Source organism: Moschus berezovskii, chromosome 1, assembly GCF_049115385.1.
Source record: "Moschus berezovskii isolate FMDL1 chromosome 1, NW_MosBer_1.0, whole genome shotgun sequence".
Taxonomy (NCBI): domain Eukaryota; kingdom Metazoa; phylum Chordata; class Mammalia; order Artiodactyla; family Moschidae; genus Moschus; species Moschus berezovskii.
Genome location: NC_142460.1, coordinates 129964102 through 129981585, shown reverse-complemented (window position 1 = coordinate 129981585; position 17484 = coordinate 129964102). Strand labels below are relative to the sequence as shown.

Here is a 17484-nt window from a genome sequence, read left to right as displayed (position 1 = left end):
ACTGACCTTTTCCAGTCCTGTGGCCACTGCTGAGTTTTCCAAATTTGCTGGCATATTGAGTGCTGCACTTTAACAGCATCTTCTTTCAGGATTTGAAATAGCTCAACTGGAAATCCATCACCTCCACTAGCTTTGTTAGTAGTGATGCTTTCTAAGGCCCACTTGACTTCACATTCCAAGATGTCTGGCTCTAGGTGAGTGATCACACCATCGTGATTATCTTGGTCGTGAAGACGTTTTTTGTACAGTTCTTCTGTGTATTCTTGCCACCTCTTCTTACTATCTTCTGCTTCTGTTAGGTCCATACCATTTCCGTCCTTTATCGAGCCCATCTTTGCATGAAATTGTCCCTTGGTATCTCTAATTTTCTTGACGAGATCTCTTCTTTCCTATTCTGTTGTTTTCCTCTTTTTCTTTGCATTGATTGCTGAGGAAGGCTTTCTTATCTCTCCTTGCTATTCTTTGGAACTCTGCATTCAGATGCTTATATATTTCATTTTCTCCTTTGCTTTGCACTTTTCTTCTTTTCACAGCTATTTGTAAGGCCTCCTCAGAGAGTCATTTTGCTTTTTTGCATTTCTTTTCCATGAGGATGGTCTTGATCCCTGTCTCCTATACAATGTCACGAACTTCCGTCCATAGTTCATCAGGCACTCTATCAGATCTAGTCCCTTAAATCTATTTCTCACTTCCACTGTATAATCATAAGGGATTTGATTTAGGTCATATCTGAATGGTCTAGGGTTTTTCCCTATTTTCTTCAATTTAAGTCTGAATCTGGCAATAAGGAGTTCATGATCTGAGCCACAGTCAGCTCCTAGTCTTGTTTTTGCTGACTGTATACAGGTTCTCCATCTTTGGCTGCAAAGAATATAATCAATCTGATTTCAGTGTTGACCATCTGGTGACGTCCATGTGAAGAGTCTTCTCTTGTGTTGTTGAAAGAGGGTGTTTGCTGGAGAAGGGAATGCAAACCACTTCGGTATTCTTGCCTTGAGAACCCCATGAACAGTATCAAAAGGCAAAATGGTAGGATACTGAATGAGGAACTCCCCAGGTCGGTAGGTGCCCAATATGCTACTGGAGATCAGTGGGGAAATAACTCCAGAAAGAATGAAGGGATGGAGCCAAAGCAAAAACAATACCCAGTTGTGGAGGTGACTGGCAATAGAAGCAAGGTCCGGTGCTGTAAAGAGCAATATTGCATAGGAACCTGGAATGTTAGGTCCATGAATCAAGGCAAATTAGAAGTGGTCAAACAGGAGATGGCGAGAGTGAATGTAGACATTCTAGGAATCAGTGAACTAAAATGTAGACATTCTAGGAATCAGTGAACTGGAATGGGTGAATTTAACTCAGATGACCATTATATCTACTACTGTGGGCAGGAATCCCTTAGAAGAAATGGAGTAGCCATCATGGTCAACAAAAGAGTCCGAAATGCAGTACTTGGATGCAATCTCAAAAATGACAGAATGACCTCTGTTCGTTTCCAAGGCAAACCATTCAATATTACAGTAATCCAAGCCTACGCCCCAACCAGTAACACTGAAGAAGCTGAAGTTGAACAGTTCTATGAAGACCTACAAGACCTTTCAGAACTAACACCCAAAAAAGATGTCCTTTTCATTATAGGGGACTGGAATGCAAAAGTAGGAAGTCAAGAAACACCTGGAATAACAGGCAAATTTGGCCTTGGAGAACGGAATGAAGCAGGGCAAAGGCTAATAGAGTTTTGCCAAGAGAACGCACTGGTCACAGCAAACACCCTCTTTCACAAGATCCAAGATACTCGTAATTCCACCTAGGAGAAAAGACTCAACTACTCTGCTTTGGTTCTCTCTTCTTCCCACATCTAGTTGTGCTGCTGCTGCTGCTGCTGCTACTAAGTTGCTTCAGTCATGTCCGACTCTGTGTGAACCCATAGACGACAGCCTACTAGGCTCCTCTGTCCCTGGGATTCTCCAGTCAAGAATATTGGAGTGGATGCTAGGCTACCTTTTTTTTTTTAATTTTGTAATAAACCTAAAAATAAAATACAGTTTCTCATGCAGACGGAAATGGCAACCTATTCCAGTATTCTTGCCTGGAAAATTCCATGGAGAGAGGAGCCTGGAGGGTTACAGTCCAGGGGGTCACAAGTCAGACACAACTAAGCACACAAGCACAAAAACAAATATTAAACTTTTTTTTTTTTTTAATTGTATGGATTAGCAATTCTAACGGAGAAGGCAATGGCAACCCACTCCAGTACTCTTGCCTGGAAAATCCCATGGATGGAGGAGCCTGGTAGGCTACGTCCATGGGGTCGTGAAGAGTCGGACATGACTGAGAGACTTCACTTTCACTTTTCACTTTCATGCATTGGAGAAGGAAATGGCAGCCCACTCCAGTGTTCTTGCCTGGAGAATCCCAGGGACCAGGGAGCCTGGTGGGCTGCCGTCTATGGGGTCGCACAGAGTCAGACATGACCGAAGCAACTTAGCAGCAGAAGCAGCAGCAATTGTACAACAACCTACTGTATATTGTAGAACTGAACAAGTGAGTAAACATACTGATAATAACGGGAGCCAAGCTTCCACACTGTTTCCAAGTAATGAGAAAAATGACTAGAATTAAGCCTGCAGTGCTAAACTAGAATTGGCAGCATCAAAATTAACTTATGGCTTTTGTCACAGGAAGGAACCATGGAAGGAAGGGAGGGAGGAAATGTAGGAGGAAGGGAAAGGAAGTAAAGGAAGGGAGGGAGGAAGGAAGGAAGAAATAGCTGTAGATATGTATGCTTTTAACATATATTTCTTAGCTCCTAATGAGAGGGCCTTGAAGCAAACATATCACACTGAAATGCACACACCTAGCACTCTCATCTTGGCTTTTAGATATCATTCAGTTCAGTTCAGTTCAGTCGCTCAGTTGTGTCCAACTCTTTGCGACCCCATGAATCACAGCACGCCAGGCCTCTCTGTCCATCACCAACTCCCGGAGTTCACTCAAACTCATGTCCATCGATATCATTAAGCACACACAAAAAAAACATGTCTCCTTGGAGAAACAGCTGATTTGGAAGTTGGGACTGGGAAAGTACGAAATGAGCCTGGAACATCTTGTGCCAGCAAAGTGCTCAAAAGATGAGGAAAAGACCCCCCACAGCAAAACAAAAATTCATTTGACTTGGCTTCATGGAGCTCCCACTGGCCAAATCTGGGGCAATTTTAACATTAAAATTTTTAAATGATAGTAATAGGATGCTCAAGAAATAAAACAAGGGATGGGATGGGGGGTGGGGTGGGAGGGAGACCCAAGAGGGAGGAGAGAGGGAGAAACATACACATATATAGTTATAATTGATTTATGTTGTCATATGGCAGAAACCAACACAACACTGTAAAGCAATTATCCTCTAATTATAAAAAAAATGAATAACTTAAAAATGAAATAAAATAAGAATCTATGAGTCTAATCTGATGTAAGTAAACAAATAAACAAATGGGAGGGAGACAGAATGCTCTTCCTTGAAGCAGAATACCAACTAATCAATTGAAAAGATATTATGGCAAACATCTTTGTAATAAATGACTCAGCCAAGAGTCTTAGATGCTAAGATAGTGGGAGAGAATTTGAAGAGGAAGAGAATATTTTTATATCTGAAAGTATCCGTTTAGATATTATTTACTAAAAGGGAAAAACATTAACTTTACAGTAGATTAATTTAGTGAACACAACCTTTCAAAGTAATCAAAGCTAACATCACCAGTAAGGAGTCAAACCAGAATTATGAATTTTCCACTCTGATGCCTTAAGTATCGCTGTTAAAAATGTACAGCTGAATTTAATCATAAAGAAACATCAGACAAAAGTGAACTGATTGGACATTTATGAAAATAACAGGCCCATATTCTTCAAAACAGTCGAGATCATAAAAGAAAGATGGAGAATTTGCTCCAGATTAAAGGAAGTTAGTGAGAGATGACAAAAACAATGTGTTATTCTTTACAAGAAAAAAAAAATTTCTCTGAAAGACATAATTAGGACACTTGCTAAAATTTGAATACAAACTGTAGATTAGATAACAATATTATATCAGTGTTAAATTTCCTGATTTTGATCAATGTATTGTGGTTAAGTAACAGAAAAATCCTTATTCTTAGGAAATGCATTGAAGTATATATGGCTAATGACCCAGGTAATGACAATGGTGTGATCACTCACCTAGAGTTAGATACCAAGGGAATATTTCATGCAAAGATGGGCTCATTAAAGGAAAGAAATGGTATGGACCTACCAGAAGCAGAAGACATTAAGAAGAGGTGACAAGAATACACAGAAGAACTGTACAAAAAAGATCTTCACAACCAAGATAATCACGATGGTGTGATCACTCACCTAGAGCCAGACATACTGGAGGTGAAGTCAAATGGCCCTTAGGAAGCATCACTACAAACAAAGCTAGTGGAGGTGATGGAATTCCAGTTGAACTAGTTCAAATCCTGAAAGATGATGTTGTGAAAGTGCTGCACTCAACATGCCAGCAAATTTGGAAAACTCAGCAGTGGCCACAGGACTGGAAAAGGTCAGTTTTCATTCCAATCCCAAAGAAAGGCAATGCCAAAGAATGCTCAAACTACTGCACAATTGCACTCATCTCACACGCTAGTAAAGTCATGCTCAAAATTCTCCAAGCCAGGCTTCAGCAATACATGAACCGTGAACTTCCAGATGCTCAAGCTGGTTTTAGAAAACGCAGAGGAACCAGAGATCAAATTGCCAGCATCTGCTGGATCATGGAAAAAGCAAGAGAGTTCCAGAAAAACATCTCTTTCTGCTTTATTGACTATGCCAAAGCCTTTGACTGTGTGGATCACTATAAACTGTGGAACATTCTGAAAGACATGGGAATCCCAAACCACCTGACCTGCCTCTTGAGAAATCTGCATGGAGGTCAGGAAACAACAGTTAGAACTGGACATGGAACAACAGACTGGTTCCAAATAGGGAAAGGAGTACGTCAAGGCTGTATATTGTCACCCTGCTTAATTAACTTACACATCATGAGAAATGCTGGGCTGGATGAAGCACAAGTTGGAATCAAGACTGCCAGGAGAAATATCAATGACCTCATATATGCAGATGACACCACCCTTATAGAAGAAGTGAAGAACTAAAGAGCCTCTTGATGAAAGTGAAAGAGGAGAGTCAAAAAGTTGGCTTAAAGCTCAACATTCAGAAAACTAACATCATGGCATCCGGTCCCAACACTTCATGGCAAATAGATGGTGAAATAGTGGAAACAGTGGCTGACTTTATTTTGGGGGGCTCTAAAATCACTGCAGATGGCGACTGCAACCATGAAATTAAAAGACACTTGCTCCTTGGAAGGAAAGTTATGACCAACCTAGACAGCATATTAAAAAGCAGAGACATTATTTTACCAACAAAGGTCCATCTAGTCAAGGCTATGGTTTTTCCAGTAGTCAAGTATGGATGTGAGTGTTGGACTATAAAGAAGCTGAGCGCTGAAGAATTGATGCTTTTGAACTGTGGAGTTAGAGACTTTTGTGAGTCCCTTGGACTGCAAGGAAATCCAACCAGTCCATCCTAAAGGACTTCAGTCCTAAGTGTTCATTGGAAGGACTGATGTTGAAGCTGAAACTCCAATACTTTGTCCACCTGATGTGAAGAGCTGACTCATTGGAAAAGACCCTGATGTTAGCAAAGATTGAAGGCAGGAGGAGAAGGGGACAACAGAGGATGAGATGGCTGGATGGCATCACAGACTCAATGGACATGGGTTTGAATAGATTCCAGGAACTGGTGATGGACAGGGAGGCCTGGTGTGCTGTGGTCCATGGGGTCGTGAAGAGTTGGACACAACTGAGGAACTGAACTGAACTGGTATATGGTTAAAGTGGCACGTCTCTAAATTAGTCTCAAATGTTTCAGGAAAAATTTTTTGTGGGGGGCAGGAGAGAGAGAAAAGGGTATTAATGATAAAGTACACGGGACAAAATGTTAACAATAAGTGAATATGAATAAATAGGCAGGAATTATTTGTACAATTCTTACAACTTTTCTATAAATGTGAAATTATATCAAAATTAAGTTTTTTTAAGTCAACCCTTTTTATCATCAGAGGTAAACAATTTTAGCTCTTTTCAAAGTCAATCTTGTAAGCACTAGGCACTGTATTAAATACTTTCACATAAATTTCATTTAATCAAGATTTAGGAAGTAAGTTTAAAAATTGCCATACATTCTGCCTGTAAAAGAACTGGGATCTGATGTGATTGTTTGCCATAACATCCCTTTCTTCTTCTGGCTACAAAAGTCCTCTTCTCTTTCCCTTTCCACAGTGGCCGAAGGCCTGACATGCTCAGGCAATCAGTGTCCCAATCCCTTGACTAAAATGATTCACACAGTGATGGGCACATGACCCAAGCTTGTCCAGGACCCTTTATGCAAGCTGACTGCAAGAGGGACTGAAGAAGAGGTACTGTGTCTGCTGACTTTCTTCTTCTTGTAAGTTAAGCCTTGGGATGCTGGCTGCCGGCTGCCATCCATGCTCACCTGGGGAGAGTCTGTCCAAGAGATGGTAAGGATCAGGGGCCTGCTGCCTCTGTGCTTAAAGATCTTCCCCAGGAGCTAGGTAAACCAGAAAACTCCAGCTGTGCATAAGTAAGCTGTTAGCCTAATAAGTCTCTGTCACCTTGATGAAAGTACTCCTAACTGACACCATAGATAAAGTGTAATACAGACAGAAAGGGCTTCCCAGGTGGCACTAGTAAAGAACCCGACTTCCATTGCAGGAGACATCAGAGATGTGGGTTCAATCCCTGGGTCGGGAAGATCCTCTGGAGAAGGGCATGGCAACCCACTCCAGTATTCTTGCCTGGAGAATCCCCATGGACAGAGAAGCCTGGCGGGTTACAGTCCATAGGATCGCAAAGAGTCAGACACGACTAAGGCAACTTAGCACACGCACACGCACAGACAGAAAACAGTTCAAGTTATTTCTAAGAAACAAACACACCTCCTTAAAAAGTAGAAAAATGGTGCTTTTCACTCCAATCATAAGACTATGATCAAACTACTTTCCAGCTCTGTAAGTGAAAATTAGTGTGCGTGCCAAGTTGCTTCAGTCCTGTCTCTTTCCACTATAGCCTGCCAAGCTCCTCTGTCCATTGGATTCTCCAGGTAAGAATAGTGGAGTAGGTTGCATGTCCTTCTCCAGGGGATCTTCCCAACCCAGGGATCCAACCTGCATCTCTTACATCTCCCACATTGGCAGGTGGGTTCTTTACCACTAGTGCCATCTGGGAAGCCCAAATTAGCATGTCCTAGAAAATGTGTGTTATACCTATTTTTAGTGTGGTTATTTTACACAGTTAAACTTTAAGAAATTAGAAATGAAAACTGTTAAAAGCAGAGCAATAACTGTGAACACAGCAAAAGTAAAGCCAAGGCTCACGCTCAATTCCAGTATATGCCAGTTTAACTCACTTTCTTCTAGGACAGTGGTCTTGCAGTCTATACACAGACCAACTGACCACAAAGGAAATGGATAAACAACTCAAAACATAAGTCATACTAAGAAGCAGTGTCTTTTAAAAACAAAGATGAGCAAATAATGTTTATTAAAAACTTACCATCAGAACTTGTGAGGACAAAGATTTCTGCTTGAGTTTGTTTCTTTATGCCTAAACTTTTTGGAAACCAATGAAGGTCTATTGGGTAAATATCATCAGGCAGCTTTACTATTTGACTTGTTTCACCGGTCAACAAGTTCCACTTCACTATCTGGTGATCATCACTACATGAATATAGTTCTTCGGCAGTAGTCCAGCCCACACAGCTTACTAATTCTTGATGTGTCACCATATTAAGGAGACATAAAACACACAAAAGTCTTCAGTTTCAACAAACACAATATCTTGCAGATGCAGATTATAAGAACAGTATAAAATAGGGTCAAATGTTTCAAGCTTCAAAACCTATTTTTCAGTGTATGACTTTCATATTTTTTCCATATAAGGAAAGGGAAATAAGCATCTATCAAAACAGTTGTAAGAAGAATGGAAAGCAGGATAAGAAACCCGGGTGCCAAAAGAGAAAAAAAGAAAGATTTAATACATGAAAAAAATTTTAATGTGTTACAAAAGATTCTATAAACAAGGCCAAAAGATGCAGAAAGACATCTAACAGATTAAAAGGAATGAAAGATCTACTCTAATCTGTTGCAGGATAAGTGGGGAGAAAAGGGAAATATGTATTTTTTTATTTACCTATATCTGTATTATTATTAGAATAAGCATGCATCATTTTGATAAGTTTTTAAAAATTAACTGTTAAAAGAACACTGAAATCTAACAGTTAAATACCTGCTTAAATGACAATAATTGACCCAGGAAAAAATTTACAGCTTAATAGCTGAGACTAAAATCCTACCAAACTTCCTGACATTAAATTCAGGAAGTAATTCAGTTACAATTTACTGCCCACACAAGGTGATACGGATAAGATACAAACCCTAAAATTCTTACTTTAACCTATTTTTTGGCCTCTGATTTATCAAGCAGATTTCTATAAATTGAGGCGCTCAAGTGGCTCTTACTTCCTTAGAACAGGCTCTTACCCTAGCAGAGTTGTGTATCGTACAGAAAGAACTTCAGATTGTCTTTTATGAGAGATGCTTTCTCCTGTTTATATATGGATTTCTATATTACCATATCATCCTAGTTGGGTTGTTTGCTCTTTTGTTGTTACTGTATAATCATTTTACTTCCTTCTCTTTTCACCAATGCTTTCTATTGGCTTATCCAAGCAATCAAAAAACTCTAAGAAAAAAGAGACTATGTGCCATAATTATTCTGGGATATTCTAAGTTTTCTTAATACTTCAAAATATGATATATTAAGCAAATAACCAGAAAGGTAAAAAATGAAATTATAGAAGGGTGTGAAGAGTCTGCACAAATAGGTAACAAAGTGGCATTGGAATACTCAGAATTCAAAGTAAAATCTAAACAAAAGAACCTTGATATCACTAGACCATTACTGAAAAAAATTCTTCCAGTATAACTGTCATAGCTTAAACAGTGTTAGTTAAAACCTTTATTATACAAAGGGAGAGTGTCAGCTAAAACCTAGAAAGAAAATATACACACACACTCCAAAACAAAAAAACATTAATTTTATCCTCATAAAAACTGATATAAGTACCCAGCAGACATATGTAAGGTGTCTTCAAATTACTAAGTCAACTAAAATTATGGGAGAAATGAGAGGACTGCTAGAATAAGAAAGCCTAAAAAGATCATTATTCTTCAGCTTGAAAAGGTAAAAGCAGACACTAGACAATCAAAATCTATAAGACTTTAAAAAGCATGAACTCCTGAGGGCACACTTTGAAAAAAGAATAAGAGTGATTCAATGAGAAATAAAAGGAATTACATCTTCACTCAAACAGTAAAAAAAAGTAATATAAATTCAAAACATTTGATCAAATGTCTAAAACCCTGCTTTTCTCTCGCTGAAGGATCACATTTTTCTTTATTTCAAATCTGTTAAAGAGCAACATTTTGTAAGGTAAAATAAAAATGAATTACTAGGAAAATGATCTTACATTTGGAAGTTGCTACAAAAATTTCTTCCCTCTTACTTTCAATTTCTGTTCTTATCCCTTCACAGGCCTGTAATAAAGTCTGAAGATGATACTTTTAGAAGCACTGGTCTAAATAACTACGAATGAAGGTAAAGGGGCCTACCATATCTTTCTGACATATAATTGGCAGTTCTTGCTGACAAAATACAGGGTCATGCATTTGATGAAATATTTATAATTGCCACTTCACACATGAAACAATAAAGGTCCGACTGCTCAGACTTCAGCAGCTTACCCTCCATTTTATTATGAGTATGAAAAAACAGAACAGAATTCAGTGAAAACATACTAGGTCTTATTAAGAGAGAAATTACTAGATTTTTCTAAAAAGAACTTCTTTTTAAGATTTTAGACTAAACAAAAACCAACTGTTTTTTATGTACTTAAGTACAGTAGTACTAAAGTAAAGTAAGAAAAAAGTTAATAAATATTTGAAAGTAAGATTTAGAGTAAATAATTTGCTTTGGAAAAATACCTGCAACATATGACCTCAAATATTTCAGGAATAATTTACAAAACTATCATTAAAGGAATGAAGAAAAAATCCATTCTCCAACTAGACTACAAAATAGAAGAAAAACTTTTAATAATACTACAATAAGGAGATCACAATGAGGTTTATAAGTATTAAAAGGATATGCTTTGGTTCTTTTAAAAGAGATATCTTCAGTCTCATGTCTCCACCTTCCAGCAAAATTTTTTAAATGCCACTTGACTGTATTCCCTGTAAAAATAAAAGGAGGAAAATACAGAATATTCATTAAAAACAAACATATATACACAAAACATTAAAAGCAAACAAAATATCTTAGCACCCCGATGACACTGAAGCACTTTCAATCCTGCTGGCATCAAATACATGGAAAGAGGAAGAAAACTAGTCAGTGGACTAATTCAGCCAATGGGTGACTGGAGGCTTTAGGTTCTCAGAGGTTCTCAGAGGTGACTTGAGAGATTTCTCTACAACCTGCCTAAAACAGTCCTACAAGTACAGAATGTCAGTAAATCTGGCCAGGTAAATAATTTCCAAGGACTGTCCTGAGGCCTAATCAAAAGATTTTTTAAACTATGGGGGCTTCAACTTTAGCATCAGTCATTCCAGTGAATATTCAGGACTGATTTCCTTTAGGATGGACTGGTTGGATCTCCTTGCAGTCCAAGGGACTCGCAAGAGTCTTCTCCAACACCACAGTTCAAAAGCATCAAATCTTCAGTGCTCAGCTTTCTTTATAGTTCAACTCTCACACCCATACATGACTACTGGGAAAACCACAGCTTTGACTAGACAGACTTCTGTTGGCAAAGTAATGGCTCTGCTTTTTAATATGCTGTCTAGGTTGGTCACAGCTAGTCTTTTAATTTCATGGCTGCAATCACCATCTGCAGTGATTGTGGAGCCCAAAAAAATAAAGTCTGTCACTGTTTCCCCATCTATTTGTCATGAAGTGTTGTGACCGGATGCCATGATTTTAGTTTTCTGAATGTTGAGCTTTAAGACTACTTTTTCACTCGCCTCTTTCACTTCCATCAGGAGGCTCTTTAATTCTTTGCTTTCTTCCATAAGGGTGGTGTCATCTGTGTATCTGATGTTATTGATATTTCTCCAAGCAATCTTGATTCCAGCTTGTGCTTCATCCAGCCCAGAATTTCACATGATATATTCTGCATATAAGTTAAATAAGCAGAGTAACAATATACAGCCTTGACGTACTCCTTTCCCGATTTGGAACCAGTCTGTTGTTCCACATGCAGTTCTGTTGCTCCTTGATCTGTAAACAGATTTCTCAGGAGGCAGGTAAGTTGGTCTGGAATTCCCATCTCTTGAAGAATTATCCACAGTTTATTGTGATCCACACAGTCAAGGCTTTGGCGTATTCAATAAAGCAGAAGTAAATGTTTTTCTGGAACTCTCTTGCTTTCTCGATGATCCAGCGGATGTTGGCAATTTGATCTCTGGTTCCTCTGCCTTTTCTAAATCCAGTAAATCATGCTTCACGTATTGTTGAAGCCTGGCTTGGAGAATTTTGAACATTACTTTGCTAGTGTGTGAGATGAGTGCAATTGTGCAGTAGTTTGAATATTCTTTGGCATTGCCTTTCTTTGGGGTTGGAATGAAAACTGATCTTTTCCAATGAATGGATATACATTAAAATAAATTTCAAAGGTCTGATCAAAGGCTAAGATACATTTTTATGGGACTTAATTATGGAACCCACATGGGAATACTATGATATCATCAACCTAGTGATCCAATCTGAGATTTACATTCTATTGGAGGTAAACAGACTGCCCACCAGTTATGGCTGCCATGGTAGCAAAGTGAAAAATAAGCAAGTTATCTAAGAAAGAGGTAATAAATCCCTTATAAAAACTATATAAAAATCACAATGTAACTGGCAAACAAAAACTTAGAAAAACAAGAGTTACACTCTCACAAATAACCATGCTATCAAAAGATACAAATGAAGAAAATGCTAAATTGTTTGAATCCAATTTACAGTTATGGGATTTTTTTGAATCATATTACTAACCTAGAGGAAAAAAAAAAAATCAATGAAAGTGTAATTAAAGGAAAAAATCCTCTTCACCAAGTAGAAAATTACTGCTAACTACAACAAAGGAGGTGTTTAGTGATAGGTAAGAATTCAGTGGTCCTGCCTTAGATAACTCCTCATTCTCCCAAACTGAGAAGACTTTTAGATTAGCAAGGTGCTAAATACAGCTATATCTCAAAGCACCTTTTTCACTTACTCTATTCATAAATTTGTGAGGATGGGTAGAAAGTTAAGACCATAGAAAAAAATCTGAAGTTTTCTATCCAGTTAATATACAGTTAAGGTCAGAAATCTCTCTCCCCGCTCCAGTTCACTTAAGGAGATTCATGTATAACTTCAAAAGTATAATCTGTGTATAGCAGCCACAGCAAGAAAATAATCTCTCCTAGTCACACTTCTAAGGCTCACTTTTGGTCCTTAGAGGAGTTTTAGTACCTTTCTTGAAACTACTTCCTCCCTTCTATCAGACCTCCTTTAACTAGAGGGGGAAAAAAAGTAAAAACATGCTGCTGTTTCACATTCAAACTCACCCAGCTTATAAGGATTTTAAAAGAATAAAGACAGATAAACTGTTGCTTCTGGAAATGAGAAACAACATAAGAGACAAGAATTCATGTGTGTGAATATACAATTTTAACCAGAAACTTTAAAGATCTTTAGCAAACGCATGGTATATCCTACATCAAAATATCTCCAACTGCTGAAATCCATAATAATTAGGAATCATTCCTTACCAAAAGAAATCATTATCCCACACAGATAGTAAAGACAGTATGTTTTTCATGAGAAAGTAATTAGCAACTGTTCAGAAATATAGTGCCAATGAATCAGAGACAGAGGAGGGTGGCATCCTAACACTGGGAAGATTCTCTTTTGCTCAGAAAACACTTCATTGTACATCCTATTGAGCAGAGATCATCTGCATGAAGCATATGTGCATTCTGATGTGAGAATGAATAGAGGAATAAGTCAGTAGCTGTGGTTTTTCCAGTGGTCATGTATGGATGTGAGAGTTGGACCATAAAGAAGGCTGAGTGCCAAAGAATTGATGCTTTTGAACTGTGGTGTTGGAGAAGACTCTTGAGAGTCCCTTGGACTGCCAGGAGATCCAACCAAACCAGTCCATCCTAAAGGAGATCAGTCCTGGGTGTTCATTGGAAGGACTGATGCTAAAGCTCAAACTCTAATATTTTGGCCACCTGATGTGAAGAGCTGACTCATTTGAAAAGACCCTGATGCTGGGAAAGATTGAAGGCAGGAGGAGAAGGGGACGACAGAGGATGAGACGGTTAGATGGCATCACCGACTCAATGGACATGAGTTTGGGTGGACTCCAGGAGTTGGTGATGGACAGGGAGGCCTGGCGTGCTGCGGTTAATGGGGTTGCAAAGAGTCGGACACAACTGAGTGACTGAACTGAACTGAATGGAGGAACAGGTTGGAAGGGATATAAAATTTCTGTTTTGGGTTGGCTAACTTTAAGGTAACTTTAGATATCTGAATGACGAGTTCAAGGAGAAATTAGATATACAAGTCTGGAGTTAAGGGAGAGGGCAGAGCTGGAGATATCATTGAGACCTCAGTTTGAAGGTTATCAGCACAAAGGTTACATTCAAAGCCATGGGATGGGACTACCCAGCAGAACTTGAACAGGTGGTAGCTTCAACAGCCTAGAAGTCCTACTGAAGTCTGATAAACTGTCAGCATTAAGATTCTAGAGGAAGTGAGCTAGAGAAAAACAGGTGGAGATAGACAATGAGATACTTAAAACAGATTTTAGGAAAGTATAGATATTGTTAATGATGAGGTAGGGAAAGACTGTCAAAGTGGGTGGCCAAGGTCACGAAACTGAGAGGACAGAGAAACAAAGGATTGATTTGGGGATGTTATATGACTGAGAATAATGACAAGAATAGTGGTGGAGATAGACACAGTACCCAGATGCTAAAATACTATTCACTGAATGAAGAAAAACCAGCAAAGAGATCTGTAGATGATTGCAAGAAGGCAAAGAAGAGAATGGTTTGATCTCGTAAGATTTGTCTCAAAGGGACAAGAGGAAAGAGAAATACAATAAATTGTGCAGAACCCTAATGAGAAACAAGGTCCTTTGACACATGGAGGTCTTAAATGCAAAACTGCCTCCATTTGAAACAGCCAAGAGGAAGTAGTTTCCTGAGGAAACGAACAGATTTAAATTAGACTAAGAAGTTAAAAGACAAAACTATAACGTTCACGCCAAAACACTGAGAACATAGATTTGGTCAGTGACATACTGTGAGTTCCAAAAGGTAGAGTGGTAGGATTTAGATGGGAAAGAGCTAAGTTTAGGACAGATGGTGGGAAATGGGAAAAAAGAGCCAGCTGTCCTTCTTCATTCTTCCCTGCCTCTGTGGTAGAAGAATCTGAATTTTTGCTGCATTCCTAGCCAACCAAAATAAAGATTATGTTTCTCAACTGCCCTCAAAACAGGGTGGAGCCACACAGGACATTAACAATTCTTAAGCCCAATGGGGATATTACAAAATCATCAACCTCATGGCCCAATCTGGGATTTATATCTTGTGGTGGGGGCAACAGATAACACTACCCAACAGTAACATTTACCCACAGTGACAATATGAAAAATAAATGAATTACCTCTTATAAAAGCAATATAAATCAACATAATTGGCAAATAAAAACTTGGAAAATAATAACTTGCTCCCTGCCATGCATCAAGACCATATATAATGCCACAATAAAACAGAAGGAACCAAGATTTTTGACCTTATAGCAAGTCCTACCAGTCCTATCTAAACTTTAAGTGATAGAAAATAAAGTTTTAACATGTTTAAGTTAATGTCATCAATAGTTAAACTTAATAGTGAACTAATGCAGGGGATTAATAGTCTTGAATGTGGAAACTGAGGTAAACAGGGATGTAATGAATGATGGAATAGTCCCCATGGTCAAATAAAGGAAGGAGGATAATCAGTTTAAATTGCCTTCTTCCTGGAATGGTTTTATTATGAGGTTTGCGGTGCTGAGGAAAAGTTCCATAAGAGAGAAAAGGGAAGTCTTGCTAGGAGCACATCTAAGACTACAGGCTTCAACATTAACTCTTCTTTCTCCAGAGAGTCCTAATAGACACATCATTTCTCTGACCTTATCTCCTGTTTCCTCTCTTTTCACTCAAACTGCTCCAGTAACACCAGCCTCTATGTTTTTATTCTTACACACCATATAAGAAGTGTGTTTCGGGGCAAAGGAGAAGGAACCAGTGGACAAGGATCAATTGGCAATACTACAGAAACAGAAGATAACTAAGACAGCATGGTCCCAAGAAGTTATCTGATCAAGGACATTGATAATGGGGTACTTCCATTTGTAGACTGACAATTCACAAAAACATAAATAAGGATGGACAGTGGGCAATCAAAAACATGAAATAAGGCACAGCCTTAATTTTAATTAAAGAAATGAAAATGAAAAAAACTAGATACATTTCTGGTTATCAAAGTGACCAAATACAAAACAACCAGAATTCAGCACTGGCATAGAGAAATATAGTCACATACATTAGTGAAGAGCAGGAAACTGGTAATAATGGTTATTGATTCTTTTTTCTCCCCACCCCTCAACACTTTTAATTTCCTTCTCCAGCTCTGGGGAATCTCCTACCTTACAAATAAAAAATTATTTCCTCTGCAGCCCTCCTTAGGACACAGGCAAATTACCTAGTTTTGCCAATCTAACACATCTATGCCATATTTTGAGTTAGAAGATACTGATTTGAAGTAGGTATATATAAGGAATAGGTGTTTTTCTGGAACTCTCTCGCTTTTTCCATGATCCAGCAGATGTTGGCAATTTGATCTCTGGTACCTCTGCCTTTTCTAAAACCTGCTTGAACATCTGGAAGTTCACAGTTCACATATTGCTGAAGCTTGGCTTAGAGAATTTTGAGCATGACTTTACTCACTTGTGAGATGAGTACAATTGTGTGGTAGTTTGAGCATTCTTTGGCATTGCCTTTCTTTGGGATTGGAATGAAGACTGACCTTTTCCAGTCCTGTGGCCACTGATGAGTTTTCCAAATTTGCTGGCATATTGAGTGCAGCACTTTCACAGCATCGTCTTTCAGTGTTTGAAATAGCTCAACTGGAATTCCATTACCTCCACTAGCTTTGTTCGCAGTGATGCTTTCTAAGGCCCACTTGACTTCACATTCCAAGATGTCTGGCTCTAGGAGAGTGATCACGCCATCTTGATTATCTTGGTCGTGAAGATCTTTTTTGTACAGTTCTTCTGTGTATTCTTGCCACCTCTTTCAGAAAACAAAGATCATGGCATCTGGTCCCATCACTTCATGGGAAATACATGGGGAAACAGTGGAAGCAGTGTCAGACTTTATTTTTTTGGACTCCAAAATCACTGCGGATGCTGATTGCAGCCATGAAATTAAAAGACGCTTACTCCTTGGAAGGAAAGTTATGACCAACCTAGAGAGTAAAATAAAAAGCAGAGACATTACTTTGCCAACAAAGGTCTGTCTAGTCAAGGCTATGGTTTTTCCTGTGGTCATGTATGGATGTGAGAGTTGGACTGTGAAGAAAGTTGATCACCGAAAAATTGATGCTTTTGAACTGTGGTGCTGGAGAAGACTCTTGAGAGTCCCTTGGACTGCAAGGAGATCCAACCAGTCCATTCTAAAGGAGATCAATCCTGGGTGTTCATTGGAAGGACTGATGCTAAAGCTGAAATGCCAATACTTAGGCCACCTCATGCGACGAGTTGACTCACTGGAAAAGACTCTGATGCTGGGAGGGATTGGGGGCAGGAGGAGAAGGGGACGACAGAGAATGAGATGGCTGGATGGAATTACCGACTCAATGGACATGAGTTTGAGTGAACTCCGGGAGTTGGTGATGGACAGGGAGGCCTGGTGTGCTGTGATTCATGGGGTCGCAAAGAGTTGGACACAACTGAGCGACTGAACTGAACTGAACTGAACTGATATATAAGGAATTTACCCTGGGAAGAATTCCTAGTCATAGGAATTTGTCATATATCAGTACATGTAAATGTATACCAAGAGACATATACAAACTACACAAGCTTTTTTATTACACAATTCTATACAGTACTATCAAAAACTAGAAGTTTATTCATCAGAGATTATACACTCATATTCCAGATACATGTGTTTTTAAAGTGAAATAGAATTAAGAATTAATGTTAAGAATTAGATTTAATATTATGCTAAATGAAAGCTGTCACAAAAGGGAAG

At 38.7% G+C, this 17484-nt stretch overlaps 1 protein-coding gene across 3 annotated transcripts in view; it reads right to left on the bottom strand.

Annotated features, from left to right (window-relative positions):
• IFT80 (intraflagellar transport 80) overlaps positions 1 to 17484 on the bottom strand; it is a 138309-nt gene that overhangs the window by 115392 nt on the left and 5433 nt on the right. For 2 of the 3 annotated variants that reach the window (XM_055410678.2, XM_055410669.2), the window contains 2 exons: positions 10298 to 10381; positions 7644 to 7866 (listed from right to left, as the gene is read on the bottom strand). In XM_055410678.2, the coding sequence (XP_055266653.2) occupies positions 7644 to 7866; positions 10298 to 10333 (259 nt within the window). In that variant the 5' untranslated portion in view covers positions 10334 to 10381. Of the gene's footprint in view, positions 1 to 7643; positions 7867 to 10297; positions 10382 to 17484 lie in introns of those variants that run through there. The other variant, XM_055410695.2, reaches the window with a different exon arrangement.